Genomic DNA, 18,917 nt, shown 5'->3' on the forward strand with positions numbered 1-18,917 from the left:
TGGTGTCACCACTTTCACTAGTAGTAACTGGTTATCTTGTGGAATATTGTGAATGAGCACTGAGCATGGTCTCCAAGAAACCAACTTGCTGGTACAGGTATCTGGATGATTTCTTTTTTGTCATTTGGTTGCATGGAATGGAGGATTTGACAAGAGTTTGTACAACATCTAATCAACATACATACAAACAAGTTTGGAAATTGAACCAAACGGTTCATTGCAATTCCTGGGTGTACCTGTGACCCAAAGGTTGGAAGGATTATTGAAACATAGGCATATAAAAAACACATCCATATGTAACTCTGTTTTCATGCAGGCATGTCATTTCCCATCAGTAAAACATTAATTTTTACTGCAAGACATACAAGGTCTCAGTGATGACTTCTGACATCTGAGGGCACTGTTAGTGGACCTTAGGGAAATAGGTTTTGAAGGTGGGAGGTAGAGTGAACTGGCTTGGAGTAGTGTATAGTGGTGGTTGATTCTTGGTGTGAATCATGTCTCGCCATTGAATTCTACCTCAGTATAATTAGTTTGTTACATCAACAGGCATATAGATGATGTTTTATGTGTCATTTCTGTACAGACTGTCTTTTGTTGCAGGAGACAACATCCTTACTGCAGTGAGTGTTGCCCGTGATTGTGGCATGATCCTGCCTTATGAACAAGTCATCCAAGTAACAGTTAAAGTTGATTCACACCTAACAGATATTCACTGGGAAGTAGTCGGTGTTCCTCAAGGTTTATCTCATGGAAGTTTTAGTTCTGATTCTGTGAGTTCAAGTTTCATAAATATATAATATCACATTACTAGAGCCACCTTTTTGCATAAGCACCATATCAGTAATGTAAATAGGAAGGAGGAAGTATGATCCAGAGGCATGCGGCATCCTACCCATAGAACAGTCTCTTTGAAATTACAAACTCAACCTTAAAATGGTGTCTTGAGATTAATAATCGTACGATTAAATGATTAATTTATTTGCATAATTTTCACTGTCACAGATTCTAAATGCAGTTAGTGTATAAGATACGTGTAATATTTTCCCTTTCGTTGTGTATGTAATGTTTATCACAAAAAAATTCTTCATACAGAATTTTACACAGCTTGTTTCAGTAGTTCGTATATTAACACCATCATGCCTGAAGCTAAATATGAAATTCACATACCCGCCAAGTTATTTTACATTGTACGAAAGTATCACAAAGGTTGCCTGTTTTCAGAATTATTTTCTATGCATTTCATGAAGTGTAGACCACATCAGAAAGTGTTCCAAATAAAAGTTGTCCTGTAGCAGTTTTTGCTGTGATAATGCACTGAATTGGATTTTGAAGAAGAAGTGTAACTTCCCTGTTAGGCACACATTTTATGCAGTCCTCACAAAGGATGTATATAGATGAGACCATACGATGGTTAATTAGTAGCATGAAAATTTCTTGAACCTATTTTCATCCCATAAGATTTGAGGTTATCATGGTGGTGACCGTGAAGTATGCCATCTTCTGGGATGTGGCACCACGTAGATCTTGTGTGAGCTGACGTTTCAGAGGAATGATCCTCCAAAACGTCCCAGAAGATGGCATTCTTATTTTCATTCTGTGTCACTTGAACAAATTTTCAGATTATGCAGACATTCAGATATGCTTTAAACCTTACATCATTCTACCAATAATTTTGCTATATCAGTATCCCGTTTCCTTTCAGTGTTATCTTGTGTCATATTTCCAGGATCCAATGTTGCCAATAATGCCAAATACCAATTGGCATATAGCTGTTGATGGAAAGTCATGGACAGCCTTAAAGAATTATCACCCTGAACTGTTACCTCAGATCGCCACCAGAGGCACTATTTTTGCTCGTATGGCTCCAGACCAAAAGACACAGTTAGTTGAGGTGCTGCAAAGTCTAGATTATGTAGTTGCTATGTGTGGAGATGGAGCTAATGATTGTGGGGTGAGTACACTGTTACAGCCCTTTCGCTTTAAAGCCATGTGTTCAGTTATATAAGTTATGAGATAAGTGAGCCGAGTAAATGCTAAGAAGATTAAGACCACTGACATAAAATTTTAACAGCAAAACTATTTCTTCCTTCTTGTCACCCCCCCCCCCCAGTCTCTCCTTCAACTTTCATTCTTGTTTATTAGTTTATATAACAATGTTTTACCACCTGCACAGGTTACGTAGTGTCAGATGATGAATAGAGAAGGAAATAATCATTGTCTGTAAACACTCTTCAGGCATTTTCCTGAAGAGACTAAGGTAAACTAGGGAATAGCCTGGAATTTTATTTCTGCCATGAAAGGACAACAGTGTAGTATTTATATCACAATTCTTTTAACTTTCTAAGCACAGGGCTTTTGAAACCTAGTTGGTACTCAAACAGAATTTGAAATGATACTTCTAAATTCTAATTGCACCAGACTGGAAGAAAATATGTGTTACCTCTGTTTATTTAGGAACCTCAGTAAAACAAAAGTCGTATAATTGAGGAATGAATGCCTTGTTTCTTAAAAGTATAATTTTTTTGGCTGAAATTCATCAACTTTGTTGAGCCAGATTTATATACTCATTAAAAAAGACTTACAGCAAAATGATAAACTTTACAATATGAATACTTAACATAAGGATATTATTGTATCCTCCTCTGCTGCATGACCAAGCTGCACTTGCAGACCTACTCCATATTCATTGGGTTGGTAATTGGATTTATTGAACCCTTACAGATCATAACTACAAGTGACTAGCAATGTCACTGAAAAGTCAGTATTGCAGTTCATTTTTTAGTGTTTACTACCTGACCTGCCCAGGTGTAATCGAGACATGTGATTATTGATTGTAATACATTGAAAAGTTATATTGCTGATCTTAGTAATTTTGGTTTAAATGGGGAAAAAATACTATTTATGTTCAGAAAACTAGAGATTAAGTATCTTAAAAATATAATGGAGAGGTATATAAGCAAGGTATTTATTTGTTACTTTAAGCTGTGTTGAGTACAAACAAATCTCAGTATTCTAGGATGAATTGTTCTTGAGCAGTGAGCAAGAAAATGTTTTTTTGGGGCGTTCCAAAATTTTTATTTCAGACACCTAAACTAAAAAAATTGAAGGTTTGAAGAGTCTAAGACCTCTGCAAGGAGGTTCTCTGCCATCTTGCCAGAGTTGGTTGAAATAGGTGTAACATTGTGGAAATGTACAGACAAACAGACCCACACTTTTATTTTTAAACATAGATTTATGCTTATTGAACGGTGGATTCACTTTTTGAAATAAGGTAATAAAACCTGTGCTTCTGTTTGCAGGCTCTGAAGGCTGCTCACATTGGAATCTCACTGTCCGAAGCTGAGGCTTCAGTTGCAGCTCCATTCACTTCCAGAGTTGCCAACATAACTTGTGTTCTGAAGCTCATACAGGAAGGAAGATGTGCTCTGGTGACAAGCTTTGGAGTCTTCAAGTACATGGCTCTATACAGTCTGATACAGTTTGTTACAGTACTCATTCTCTACAGAGTAAGTGAGCACATGCATCCTGATAACCCATTTCACACAGTTCTACTGGATAATCTATGGTAAAATCCATGTGCTTCATTATATACTATGTTATGAAGATGTATGGGAGAGTGGAGGTATAGTTCCACCATTCATGACCTTGTCACTAGATGGAGGTGAGCTGTCAGCTTTGCTCCCCAGTCACTTTACCCCCACTGAAAGAGCCCCCAGTGCCCATTGGATAGGAGGCTGGGTGGGCCTCAGAGCCAGTCTGGATGCTGTGGTATAGAGGAAGCTCTCTATCACCTGCTGGGAATCAAACCTAAGCTTTCCAACTTATAGCCAATCACCATACTGACTTGTCACATTTTTTTTTAATAATTCCCAGTTCAAAACTTAATGATTTATGGGGCTAATCTTGTGCTTTTAGAGCAATAAAATCAAGATTATGATGAGCTGGATGTGTAGTTTAGAGGGAAGGACCAGGAAGTAGATTATCATTAATGTCATCACATGTCAAAGTCAAAGTGATGTATGTTGTTCTTATATCAATTTCATCCGATATTGTTTGGTATCTATTAAAGCAATGTCCGTTTTCCTTTCAAGTGTGCAAGCATTCTTGGAAACACTCAGTTCCTGTACATAGACCTGGTGATCACAACAAGCATAGCTGTGGTGATGGGGCGAACTGGTCCTGCATCAAGACTGGTTTCTGAACGACCAATGGGGAGTTTAATGTCTGCTAACAACATTATACCACTAATCATGCAAGTTTTGGTGACAGTAGTGGTTCAAATAGCAGCTTTGTATCTCCTAATGAAGCAGCCCTGGTAAGGAACTAGATATGTTTATGTATTTCTGCTTGTATTTTGACTCGAATAAAACGTTCTTTTTTATAGAGTGGGGTTTTCCTCAGTCTTCAGTGAAATTCTGGGATTGTACCATAAAACGGCCTTTGATTTTTCTTTGACATCTGTTCCAATTCATCATTCACAGTCAACTTAGCATTCTGTGATCTAAATTCATATATTTGAAAGCTGTTTTCAAAAACCCAAGAATTGGTCAACCTAGAGGGAAGCCTTGCCTTTGATATTAAAGTAAGCATAACCATACAGTAATTAAATCTTTGAGTGTAACTTACATTCCACGAAAGTTTCAATTTACAAGTAGTAACGGGGTCTCATTCATTTACATTTATGATTAATTTAATCTGTGTGTTTCCATATGGTCTGTTTCATTTCATGACATGCATATTGTCATGTCAAGTGTGACTATAGATGGGGTTTGGATTGTTAATCAGATGTATTGAACACTTTAAGACACACCTTGTTATGACAAGTAACTATAGCGCTATTGCTAATTCACTCACTCTGCAATTCACTACAGCACGCACTTAAGTCTTCTCAGCCGGCTGTGTCTTCACTATTCTTCTACCAGTGGCTTACAATGGTGGGTGCTCCTCTTCCTCTGGGTTCCTGAACTCTCCCTGGCATCAGCTGTGGTGACCCTCAACTAACTGACCAACCAACTACTCTTCAGTTTACTCAACTGACCAGTTCTACTCCACTAACTTGTCCTGCTTATAACATCTCAGCATGGACGACACAGAAAACATTGTTCCTCTGTTGCTGTGCCATTGTTGCATTTGTGTCTGTTTGGGTTCCCATTATTGTTGTATCTAAGTGTTTCTGTAGAAACAGGCTTGTTTGCAGAGCCATTACTTAGCAGTGGCTGTTGTATATTTGCTTATTCCATGGTTGTTTCCTAGCAATGGGTCTACATGCTACAATATATTTTAGTGCTTATGGAAATGTGTACATGTGATACATATCCTAGACTTTATATATGTCCTCCTTGTATTTTCTTCATAAGTTTTAAGTAGGCAGAGTTCCATGTATATTTCAAAGTATTTAATTATATGTTTTATTTATGGCTCTGTGGGACTTTTGGGGCTATTTTATTTACTAAAATGTAAATGTAAGATGTAAAAATTCACTCTTCAAGGAGTGAATTCTGTTGTGTTAACACAATCTATATTAAAAATGAAAGTTCTAAGCTTGTAGGGTATGGATTTTTAAACATTACATATCAGATACCAAAGAATACTATACTCAACTCTCGATTATCTAGGGGCAGATAAACTAGTTTGCGGCTTAACCGGGGCTACCAGGGCTTTTTTGAGGCTTATATGTTGCTTAATATTCATTCACTTTTGTTTCACATGGTGAGCTGTAACACTATTTTCACACTAGTGTGAACCGAGCTCTGCATTTTTTGGTCCCGTTATGCTAACACAGAGTTCTAGGGTAGGTGTGAAAGAATGCAAGGATTTGTGGAAAGTTTCAAGGACAGATACACTGCCCCAGTTAGTCTCTTTGTATCGATCTTCAAGTGCATTAGCAAAATCCATTGATTCACTGGATTCAGTGAAAATGAGATAGCCATAGAATTGACAAAATTGGCTAACCAAGTTCATGGTGGTGAAGAAGTCAATGAGGAAAATATAAGAGAGTGGTTTGACTGTGACTTGTGTGAGCTGGGCTTTGAAATGTTAAGCAGTGACGAAATCGTAAGTTCAGTGGGGGTGCAGCCAGAAGAGTGGGAAGAAAGTGAGAATGAGGAAGAGGTGGACAGTGCTGCTAGTAAGAAAATATCACATGGTGCTGCTCTTAATCATTTGGAATCCTTACTAGACTATCTTGAGAGTGAAGAGAACAGTTTATTAACTGACAAGCTAATATTACGTAGGCTTCATACGGATATCCGTAAAACCGAAAATGCTGCGAAAAAGCAAACGACAATATTAATTTTTTTTTTAAGTGTTAAGTGTGAATATTCGTAAAAAGTGTTGGATGTTGTTGAACACTGTGATTGAAATAACTAATTCATACTTCAGTGTAATGTAAAAAAGTATTAAATAGGCCATGAGATGACATAAAAATGAGGTTGAATAAATTTAAATACAGGTAGGCCTATAGTATTATGAAGGTACAGTATGACAGTACTACTGTTAATAAAATTTGTGTTAACCGGGTTTTCGATTAATCGTGATTTCCATCCCCACCATTATCCCGGATAATCGAGAGTTGAGTGTATATTGTAATGAATGTGAGCTGTGAAAAGGATGGTAAATAGTGGCATCACATAGTATTTTATAAGTTGGTTAATGTAGAAAAAATTGGGCATAATTCAGTGCATATTAAAATGATAAGTAATGATTTTTGCTATTATAAACATGCACACTGGCTTGCAGTACATGTGGAGCTGAACAGCCCATGTGTATATAATGGGATCAGTTTGTAAATTTGGTTCTGTAATTGATAACAAGAATGCTCAGTGTGACTAACCAAATACTTCTGAATGGACTGAATTTTAATTAGGCCTCATATTTCTTCAGGTTTGAGCCCATCAAGCAAGAAGATGCAAAAGGAGAGATAGTGGCATGCTGGGAGAACACAACACTTTTCTCTGTAAGTTCATTCCAGTACCTGATTCTGGCTGCTGTCTACTCGAAAGGAAAGCCGCATCGCAAACCTTTTTACACAAACTGTGAGTGATTATTTGAATATTTGTGACAGTGGTAGATATTACAGGAGACTTAATGTTGGATATAGCCTATCATCTGGGATTCATGTGTTATATAAAATGACATTTTAGGAATTTATTCATAAATTATAAGAATATTCTCTGAATATTTCTGATAGTGGTTGATTTTTTAGGGCTTTATTGTATTAGACATTGTGTACTGTAGAAAGTACATTTGTTACTAATGACATTTCTGGAGTTGGATCATCTTCAGCTTTGTTGATTGGGCATGTTTCAAAACTTTTTAAAAGGGTCCTTGGCATAATTTTTGTTGGTGCTGAAGGAAGAAAAAAATAAGATAGTAAACTGTCATTACCAGTATTATCATACCTAATTATACAAGGATATGTATATAAAGCATGTCACTGAGCTGGTTGAAATGCAGTTGTGTGTGTGTGAATTGTATTTGGAGAGAACCTTGTTTAAATCATGACTGAGGTTTTCATATTTTTTGTCAGCCTCCCTGGATAATGCTGGGATAATATTTCTGCTTCAAAATTGGTTGGATCACCTCCTCTCATATCTGTTTTATGTTTATCATACTGTATCTCATTCTGTGCTACATGACATGAAGACATATTCATCAGAATCTTGCAATTTATCATTTTACCTGGTACATATTTTACTGTTAGCCCGTCCCTTGTTACTGGAGTGTTCTACACTTTTCATGGTTTTGCATGGTGGGTAGCATAGTAAATTTATCACCACAGCAGTCCTGGTTCAATCCCAGCTCAGTTTGTGTGGGATGTGGGCTGGACAAAATGACATTGGGGTAAGTTTTCTCAGATAGTACTTTGGTTTCCCCTACCAGTTCTCATTCCACCAAACATTCCATTTCTCTAGTATGTCATCCAGGGCTGGTACAGTTGAACATCTACAGCTTCAGTACCAAGGGATGTTTTCTCATCCTGCTCTAGGAATGAAAGGAAATGTACATTTATATGATTTCAAAAGTTCTTACAGTTCTTCCATAGGTGGCATTGCATGGTACTGTACCTCATAGCGTGCACCGAGCTCCAGAAATAATCGATAAAGGAAGTCCAGTCATTAATACTACTCTGTTCTTCTAACATTGTATGTGTTCTTTCTTTCTCTCTCTCTCTTTCTCTCTCTTTTTGTTATCTTTCTTTTGTTTTCTTTCTTTTTTTCCATGTGGGCTCTTATATGACGCTGTCAGTAATTAGACTATATGGTGTCAAATCGTAGAATGATATGTGAATGATAAATTAGAAAGGGTTTTGAAGGAAGCAGATATAACCTTATTGAGGTACGGTCCTGGTATTTGCCTGGTGTAACTAATGAAAACTATGAAGGCCCTAAATGAGGATATCCAATATCCTGGTTGAGATTTGAACCAGTCATCTCCCAAACGTAAATCAAGACTGTTATTGCTATACCGATCTTTCAGGTTGGGTGTTCTTTTTGCAGCATCACTCTAGCATGTAGGAAGGGAAAGAATAGATGTGTGATTGTATGGAGAATTCTGGAATAGCTTTATTCTGAGTAACTGGAATTCTTGGAGAATTGAAGTGTTAAAACTGCATACATTTTTTTTGGATTCCAAGTGAACAGAGTTCCTCTTGTAGAACCCTGTTGTTGATTTGAGTGTTCTGTCTGTCCATCCATCCATCCATCTCTTTGCTTAATTATAATATACAGGTGCAGTATAATTGGCATTACTAATTTTGCATGGACAACATCCAATTAAAGACTACACAGTTCTTGTGCTTCCTAACACCCTGTCATGAACAACTCCAATATAGCAGCTGTGTAAAATTATGAGTTGTATATCTGTTGGATATCAGTAGTCTCTTTCTCTGAATGCACAGGCAGTGAATGTGTAAAGCTGACCACTTGTCCTCTGTCTACAACCTTAATGAGGACTTCATCCTCCATTCTGCCTCTCTTCTTTCATTCTGTGGTTTTTGATTCAAGGAACAGTTTTTCTTTTTACCTTTGTATAGTGGTAATAATATTAAATTCAGTTAATGGTACTCTGATCCTTAGTATGTACCACATTAGAAGTAAGTTCTTTCAATTTTTGTTAAATGATTTACTTATGCTCTTTCCTTTTCCAAAACCAGTGCTTTTCCTCTTCACTTTGGTGCTGTTCACTGGATTCAGCACAGTGCTTCTGGTATATCCTGTGGAACCATTGGCCAAGTTGTTTGAAGTGATGCCCATATCAAAGAAGAACCAGCATGTTGTTTTCAGACTGTCATTGCTTGCATTCCCAGGTGTTCATCTTTTGGCTGCATTATTCATAGAGGTGAGACAAAATACTGTCTTTGATTTACATAGGAACAAGACCTTTAGGCAGATGATTAATCAAGGGGAATGAAATGGGCAGGAGATGTAGTACATATGGGCAGATGAGAAATATATATAAAATTCTGCTGGAAACCTGAAAGGGAAGAAACTACTTGGGAGATCCAGTTTTTTTCTTAGTTAATTTTACAGTGCTGCCAGTATCTCAAGATTGTATGGTGATGATTGGTAGGATAATAATGAATAATTAATTTGGAAAGGATTTTGGAAGGAAATGGTTGTGGCCTAACCAAAGTGCTAGCCTGACATTTGCCCCGAGGGACTAAGGAAAACAATGTAGAACCTCAGTTGGACTACCTGGCATTCCAGCTGTGATTTGAATCAGATATATTCTGAATGCAAATCTAGAATTTTGCCACTATATCAGCTTGCTTGATATTTAGATGTAGATGGAAAATAATATTAAAATGGATTTTGGAGAAATAGGATATGAGGGTATTCATTGGTTTCATCTGCCTCAGAGTAGGACCCAGTGGTGAGCATTTGTAAGCTAAGTAACGAATCATTGGATTGCAGAAATGAATGGAATTTAATTGCCACCTTTGTCATTTAGAGAAAGGCCTTGTGTCGTGGAATCGGTTGGGTCAGTCATAGGAACTGCTGTACAGTAAAAAAAAGGTAAAGTTATCCCTGTAACAGGCTGTGGAAGCCTATAAGTTTGTGAGACATCAGGGCTCCCACATTTTCTAGACAGTTGGCTTATAGATGGTGTTCAGGTTGTGAGCCTTACATGCCAGCTGCACATTACACCCAGGAAGATTCCTGGTACCCATTTCTGTTAGAAACTGAGTCAACCCCAGGACCACAATGTGGCTGGAAGGATTAGGTCAATTGAAAAATCCAGTTATCTCAGTTCACTGAATGTGACATAGTTTTGATTCTGTTATGCACCATTATGGTGATTGCATACAGAATGTCATAAAAATGTGTTCATACTTTGACCTAGCCATTTAGGATGAATGTCGAATATATCTGCACCCAGGTGACTTGACGAGAGACAGAATGTCCTGTACATTGACAGTTTCACTTCACATCTTCATTCTATTCCTTCAAGATTCATTTTAGTATTTTCCTCATCTCTATGTTTAGGACTTCCAACTGGTGTTTCCCCTTTTTGTTTAACTGACTGACTATGTGGAACTTAGTTGTCCTTGAAAAACTAACAATTTTCTCAACTACTGAAGAAATTCTCAGAATTATGTGAAATCCAGATATTCATTACGTTGTTCATAAGAGCCTGCTGCTGGCTCCTGTCCTCAGATGAATTCAGTCCAACTTCCCCCCCCCCCATCTTATATAATTAACATACATTTTAATATTATTAACATTATCCATACATGTATATCTAGGTCTTCCTAGTGCTCTATTTGACATTTGCTTGACAAATTTTGTATGAATTTCTCTTATCTGCATGTTCTACATGACCTGCCCATCTCATCCTTCTTGATTTGTGTGTTCCAAATTATGAAGCTCCTCAGCTTCTTGTTAGTTCCTCTGTCTTTGGTTCAGATATTCTCCTCAGCGCCCTACTCTTGAACACCTTCAGTCTGTATTCATCTCTTAATCTTTCACACCCATTAAAACTACAGCAAAATTATTGTTCTCTCTATTTTAATCTTTATGATTCTAAATAGCAGACTAGAAGACAAAAGATTCTGAACTGATTTTCAACTGATTTCATGGATTTAATGACTGGACTGGATAATGAGCCAAGGTTGGGTGGTAATATGTCTTAAAGAATTTTTCAGAATGCACTTTGAACACACACATTTTCCTCTCACTCAATGGGGCATGTCATTACCTTTTGTGAATCCATGGATGCGTGTAGATCATTTGCTGCTAATTTTTATGCCATGAAATACCATGAACTATTACTATTGGTGTGTTGCCAGAAATGTCTGGGGAACAGGTTGGCCAGTGGCAGAGCTGCTGCGAGTGAGAATGTTAATTGTTGATAAGATTCCTTTATGTGTGAAAAATGTTACCTATAATTCATGATTCACATTCCCATTTTCATAGAAAAATGTGTAATTTGTTTGCAGGTTCAGTGCCATCCTTGGCCCATATGACCTCCTGTGTTCTCATTAAATGTAATTTACACATTGTAAAGTCCCTTGCAGCTGTTTTTTTATGAATCTGCCCTACAGAGGCCCTTTACCTTCTTCATTCCATATCTCATGTTCATCTTTCATTGCTTAGGTCATTCTGAGGAATCCCTCAAGTCAAAGGCTCTGTATAATGTTTTGTTAACATGCTTTGCTTTTATGGGGAGGTGTTGTTAGCCCCCAGACCAACTTCCAACATGGAGGACCACCCCCTTTTGACTCTGTGCTACTGCTTATGCAGTATGTTGACAGCTACCCTCCACGTCTGAGTTGCAGTTTGAGAGTGTGTAATGCTGTGGTGACAAGGGATCCACAAACATGGTCCCTTGAGGTTCAACCATCCAAAATTCTGTATGCATTTCTCATCTCTTCCATATGTGCTGTATGCTCTGTCTCATCCTCCTTAATTCGACCACCCTAATAATAACTGATAAAGAGTACAGTTTATGAATCTTTGTATTGTGTTTCTCCTGTTACTTCCTTACTCTTAGGTCCATTTATTCTCTTTGGTTCCTGTTCTTAAACAACCTTAAGCTATGCTCTTCCTTCAGGGTGAGAAACAAAGCACCATGAAACTTGGATGCTTATACAGACTTGCAGTGAATGGCAAATAAGACTATTACAGGATTTGTATCATCACAGGTTTCACAAAAATACAGTATGCACCAAAAATACAGTACTGAAATGAAAAGACATTCTGTTGATACCACTTTCTATTCATGTGAAGGCCCCTTGCATGACAGAACCTTCTCAAATCCTGAAGAAATGGTCTGATCACCATGTCCCTGTAGCGTTCTTGGGTGACGGTAAGAGCATTACCTTCCTCATCCTCAATGAAATAGGGGCCTAATATACCATGTGCTGAGATGGCATACCATATTGTCACACGTGTACTATGTAGCAGTTTCTGAACAACAACATTTGGCCACTCAAAACCAAGGAAGCGAGTTGTCTGGTGACCACTTCCATATGGGTGGAAATAATACTCAACTATGAATACTTTTTCCTCTGTTGAGAGACCCATTTCCAACAAATGCACAACACAACTTCCTTTTCACTACTGGGAACACGTGTGGCTGGAGCTATGCCCTGTCAACAAACGCACATGCGCGTTTGAGATGCGCGAGTTTCAGTACTGTATACTTTGGCGCATACTGTATGTAGAGAAACTGCCTTGCTCTGAGTAAAATTTGAGCCAGTGGTTTGGGTTTTGGAGTAATCAGTATAATGCATGTCTGAGATGGTACATCACTATGACTGGCTTAGGTGTTACTGAAAATATAGAAAAGTCTTGCAAATTGTATTCTTCATTGGCAGTTCTTTTCCATGGGGTTTTAAAACACCTTTTTTATAATGAAAGAGGGGCTTATGGTATTATGTCCATGGTCTCATCTGTGTTTTTCTCCAAATACCTGTTGAACCATCTGATATACTTCCGTGAAACTTGTATGAACATCATGCCATTAGAAGATGCTGTGCCTTAATCGTTTTTAATTTTCTGCTGTGAATAATCCTAACCTGGTGTGTGTGTGTGTGTGCACGTGCATATGTAAGTGTCTGTTTTGCATTTTTAATCAGAATTTCATTCACTACAAGGATTTGGTTTATGTTTGTAGACATGCATTGCAGATACCAGATGGTTGAAAGGAGTTTTGCAGTATTTGAGAAGAAAGGATGGCCCAAAGAACAGATACAAGAGGATTGACAGAGATATGTCAGCCAACAGTTCTTGGCTCTTGGAAGCTAGTTTGTGAAGGCTGCCGTCTTGTTTAACCAGTTGTTTCTTACATACACACATTTACATGCACATAATTATCCCAGATTCTTCATCATTGGCTTTGTTTTTAGTTTTTATGATAATGTCAGTTAAGTATAGTTTGGGGTATGATGTGTACTTTAATGTGTCATTGTAAGAAGTGTTATATTATATCACTTTTAGTGTTCCTGGGCACTATATTTTTTTTTTATAAAGATTTGCCTTGGAATTTCCATTTGTCCATGTGAAATGGAGATATTTACCTAAAGACAGTTAAATAAATTATTTTAGTTTGGAAGCTCTCTAATTTACGTACTTCAGTGTCAACTTATTCTATAGGATTCAGCCAAAGCGTCTGAAGCTCATATGGTTTATTCTGTTTTCAAGTGCCCTGTGCATTGCAATCTACAAGTAAAAGACATGATGATGGTGGTGATGTTACCTTTGTATGTAACTGATTATGTGATTTATTTAATGAGATTATAATATCATTACTTGTGATTATAATTTTGTGAGAGAGGATGTTAAACTTAATGGGCTTGTCCACAAATGTCTATATCAGTGTTTCTCAACTACTGGGCCCTGGCATTAATTATGCCAGGCCCTCTTCTTATAGAAAAAAGAATTTACTGGGCTGCAGTCTGACAAAGGTTGAGAACCACTGGTCTACATAGTGCACAGTTCTGCATCTGAATATTTTATAATGAAGTTACACCACAATTATCTCGAATGTGGTTGTTTAACGATGCTGTCAGTATGGAGACTGTATAGCATTGAACCAGAATTATGGTGGACACTCTGCATCATGTCTAAATATGTCTGATATATAATGTTATATCTTTTGTCCATGTGCTTGTCTTCAGGTAGATCTTTTGTCATTGTTATTTTTTAATGTAAAAGCAACATTTGAACACAACCAAGAACCTTGTATATGCTAACTGTTAAAGTAATTGGGTATCCTTAAACAGTAAAATTTCTTTTCTTTCTGCTTAAATGGCATAAGGGCCAAAGAAGTAAAGCACTAAGCATTCTAGACCTCATTATTAGGACGGTCAGTTTCAAACTCTGGCTGCTGGGGAAGAATGTACTGTATCATTGGACAGAAGGCTTAATTGTTCCCAGAGTTACTGTGAAAGTGATGAAGAAGAAAAATCCAAATGTCCACACCAGGTTATGAACCCTGGTGGTCCAGTATACAACCAGTCACTTTATTCACTTCACTGGAGTGAATGGGACTACATCTTCTATTTTCCTGTTATAAGCATTCTGCAGTGTTGAGTCCTCTACATCTGCAGAAGGCACTCTCTATAGGCCTGGGCTAGTTGAGAGCTGCATAAGAAATCTCCAAGTTTCTGTATTTTTCTATTGCAATCAGAATATTTGACAGCAGGGAGCCAGAATAACACAGTCAGTATCACAGTCTACCCCATTTCCAGTGCTGTATTGGATTCATTTCACTCCCTAGTATTGTAACTGGTGAACCTGCATTCAATGAAAACGTCCATAACATACTAGTTATTTTTCTCATAACCAATCTTTTATCATTTTCCCTACTTCAGCCTCTTCTCCAATTATCTCATTCTGGACTTTATTCTGAAGAGTTTTCTTTACACATCTCTTAAAAGTCCATTTCTCTTCGTAATAATTTCTTATGTATATTTTTATTTATAATCCATAGTTCTCCTCTATATGTTGTTCCAGATTTTATAGTAGAGGAATATATTTATTTTCTTTGTAACTATACTTGTATTGATCATATAAGACTGAATTTAACATTATAGTTGACCACTCATTTCTGCCTAATGTTGTGGTTAAGAATGTCTGGACTTATGCTTGCACTCTCCCACATGTCAGTGTGGCATGATGCTCAGTGATGCACAAGAACAATTTTTATTATTTTAGTAAGTTCACCATAAACATCCGAGATAGTCGTATATTGACACTTAATATTAACATTACTTTATAAAACATGGACTCAACCCTTATTAAATTTAATATACTGTGGGAGATGGAATTTTTCCATGATAAATATTACAAATGTGCCTTGAATACAAATGTTATTCTTACTTCCTTTTCTTTATATTCCAGACTTCTCACTGTGGCAAGATCCACATGAAGACATGTTCAGTAACCATGTGAATATTATTGTCATCATATGATTTACAAGCATAGAATTTAACCCATCAGTGCTGTGGAATGTGATCTACATGCACAACTTATTATTTGTGTGTTTTTGGAGAGACAGGTTCCACATACATTACATATGGCCCATGCTTTATGGTGCTCTCCAGCAGCCCTCCTGTATATAATCATGTGACATGCTTTATTTGCTCATGTACTCTCCATTTCAGTTTCTTGCTATGAGTGGGATGTGTCACCCAGAAATTCTCGCTACAGCAGTTAACATCTTTGTATTGGTTTTGAAGTCCTTAAGGCTGTTATTATGAATGGGTACTTACTCTGTTCTGGAGTGTAATGCTGTATAGCCTAGAAGTTCAGCAATGTTTTGGAGGAACACACTGTCTCCATCTTCAGGGTTGAAGCGTAACCTAAGCAAAGAGCCACTAGAAGCTAGCAGCAACCCTGGACTACGCTTCAGCCTTAGTAGAGACAGTAAGTCCCTCTGAACTGTCAGTAAACTTCTGTCAGATTTGATGGCATTGTAGCCCAGAGGATAGTACCATTCATCATGTTTATATTTTGTTAATAGCAATCAATGTAAACTCTCCTACCATTTGTTGTCTTTCATATGTAGATGACCTAGTATTGATATAAATAAACAGAGAGAAAAGCCTCTTATCAAACCAAAACTAGCACAGAAAGGTCTGAAATATATCTGTCTCTATTGAGAGAAATAGTTGAACATTTAACAGCTCAATAAATGTATGTGTAATGTACTCTGTCATTGGGGTATGGATTTACCCTAGTGTTTACATGTCAGAACAATTTGTACTTTTGTAAAATTGCAAACATGCTTTCTTAAGAAGCATAAACTATGAAGAAAGCAGCTTTCTTCATAGTCACCGCCGTGAAAGCCTCAAGTCTTACAAAGCATAAACTACTTTTGGGGGGTGTTTTACATTAAGTAATATTTGTGTAAGTTGAGTCTTGTATAGACCAGGAAGGATTCTTTTTATACTCATTATTCTGTTAGATAATGGATAGTATTCCATTCCATGGACACTTTGAAACCTTTATCCTTTTGATTTTAATTTCCCCTTCATTTCAAGTACATTGCTCATTCCATTGTTTCAGATTTTTCCCTTTCTTGCTTTTCCAATTGTAGTATGTGTCTTAACATTTTATCATATTTATTTTAGTTTGATTCAGTATTGCCTTTATTCCAACTCATTTATTTGTTTGTGATTATCTCTTCTCGCTTTCCTTTCGGTGTCATAACTAATGATGCGTGATCTTGGTTTTCTTCTGTGCCATATTCCTGTTGATGAATATGTCTTGAGTTATTTCATCTTATTTATTTTATTGTTATTTAATATTCCTTTAATGACATGCCATTAAGGCAGTGACCAGTCCTTGCATGTGGCCTTGTGAAGTCATCATTTTATGCTGTATTTATAAATCAGATGATTTTGTCCAAAGTACCAGTTGTTCAGGCCAGGGGGTTAACAATTGGACTGATGAATTAATATAGATTTTAAAAACTCCTACATGCCCATTATTCTGCCTACATGTTATTATTAGCTTGTATTTCATAGCTGAGTACTTTCATTTAAATGAGTAGTTCTAATAAGATTTTCTTATAGTTATGAATATTTTGTTGATGGTCATTGTGTTGTTATTTGGTAGTTTGATTTGAGTGACAGTTTATTTCTTATTCCAGCATGCAGGAAGAATAAATAACCTTTCAGTTCTTATCCTTGATTATTATGAATCTTCATAATTTAAGGACTGTTCTGTACAAATTTTATTATGTATGATTTCTGTATTTATTTGGAGGAACAAGTAATAGGTCTCAATTTGTTTATTCCACATTTATTTTGTAAAGAATTGTGTGGAGGTCAGAAATGTAGAAGCCAGTATAAACCCAAAATATAAGTGTGTAAATTAGCAGATAGCAGTTGTATAGAAATAGAGTCAAATAAATAAGCAGATATGGATGTTCGAGGTGATGCTGATGATGTGATATCTTTCAATCTAGTCATGGTCCAAAGCTTCAGAAACGAGAGTGTTTGGATCTGGTTTAGTGAGAATGGGGAAATTCTTCGTTTCCAATACATCTTACATTATGTTAGCTGAGTGTATGATAATAATAATGTTTTAGATATTATATATTTATGTTGTACCGGAATTATGCTTATTATTTATTTTAAAGCCACTTTGTTCGAAATGTGCTCTGTAATTATTCCTAATAAATGGCAGATGGTCTTGTCCATCACAAGCAGCATTATAACAGTTTATTATTGTGTACCAGTCTCATGTCTCCATCCCATGAGATGGTGTGTGCGTGCACTTTCTTTCTTAGAGATGCATCACTGCTTATTTCTTTTCCAATTCTTTGCACGTCAAAAATTAGAGCATATGATTACAAGTACATATATTATTTCAGTTTCACTTCCTCCGCATGGCACGGAAGTACTTACCCCATGTTTTCGGTTTCACTTCTTAGCTTTGTTTTCATATATAATGGTACTAAAGGGCAAGATATAATTTTTGTCACTCAATTTATTCAGTACATTAACTCCCACATAATTTCTTCCAGTGTGAAAGTTGGTTTGAAACAAATGAATAGTTCAAAAATACCATATTTGACAGCAATAATTAATACATTCACCCACATTCTCTGTTATGAAATGTGATGACAAGAAATTTCCATTCATTTCACATTCTCCATTTTTATGTATGGGATGTTCATGAACAAAAATATCAATATGCCTGAGAGGGCAGTAGCAGGTACAAAATCTGAAGCATCTGGACAGGCAGAGCATGTAAGCGTGCAGGAAGACGTGTTATTCATCAGTGTTTCATAAAAATTCTGATTTCATAATTGTTACATGTTACAGAGCAGCCCCGCATAACTCCCATGTTATTAGTGGGCAACATGGCCATCTGTAAAAAATGTTTCTTGTTCATGGAGGGAAGTGACTGTCATGTAAAGCGGTTCACATTTGGGTGGCAAATTTTTCACTGATGACGAAGATTTTGAAACAGATGTGTGGAAGAGGCTGAGACAATAGTCAAGAGACTTCTATTCTGAGGGTTTTGACACACTGGTAAAGCGAGGGGACAAGCATGATGAGTCGTAGAATTATTTTTTCAGGTTCAGATATCACGTTTTACGTTTTATATTCCTTTATGGCCTATTTACTTACTGTCCCTCATAGTAAAGTAAGTAAGTAAAGCTATCCCTGTAACAGGCCATGAAGGCCCATAGGGTTGTGAGACGTTAAGGGATCCCACATTATCTAGACAGTCGGCTCAAAGATGGCGGTAAGGTTGTCAGCCTTACGCGCTAGCCGCGCTTCACTCCCCAGGAAAATTATTTAATTAATTCCTGGTACTCATTTCTGTTAGAGGCTGAGTAAACCCCAGGGCCTAGCGCGGCCGGAAGGATTAGGTCAATTGAAAAAAATCCAATGACCTCATCGGGACTTGAACCCGCGACCTTCCGGCTTGTAGCATAGTCCCTCAGTAAAC

At 37.0% G+C, this 18,917-nt stretch overlaps 1 protein-coding gene across 3 annotated transcripts in view; it reads left to right on the forward strand.

The window, feature by feature from the left end:
- The window catches only part of LOC111875086 (probable cation-transporting ATPase 13A3), a 49,633-nt gene extending 31,963 nt beyond the window's left edge, over positions 1-17,670 (forward strand). For all 3 annotated transcript variants that reach the window (XM_023871141.2, XM_023871139.2, XM_023871142.2), the window contains 7 exons: positions 604-773; positions 1,730-1,954; positions 3,303-3,509; positions 4,095-4,318; positions 6,886-7,037; positions 9,158-9,342; positions 13,123-17,670. In XM_023871141.2, the coding sequence (XP_023726909.1) occupies positions 604-773; positions 1,730-1,954; positions 3,303-3,509; positions 4,095-4,318; positions 6,886-7,037; positions 9,158-9,342; positions 13,123-13,260 (1,301 nt within the window). In that variant the 3' untranslated portion in view covers positions 13,261-17,670. The remainder of the gene's footprint in view (positions 1-603; positions 774-1,729; positions 1,955-3,302; positions 3,510-4,094; positions 4,319-6,885; positions 7,038-9,157; positions 9,343-13,122) is intronic.
- Positions 17,671-18,917: the final 1,247 nt, after the last annotated feature.

Source organism: Cryptotermes secundus, unplaced genomic scaffold, assembly GCF_002891405.2.
Source record: "Cryptotermes secundus unplaced genomic scaffold, Csec_1.0 scaffold2772, whole genome shotgun sequence".
NCBI classification, from domain to species: Eukaryota; Metazoa; Arthropoda; class Insecta; order Blattodea; family Kalotermitidae; genus Cryptotermes; species Cryptotermes secundus.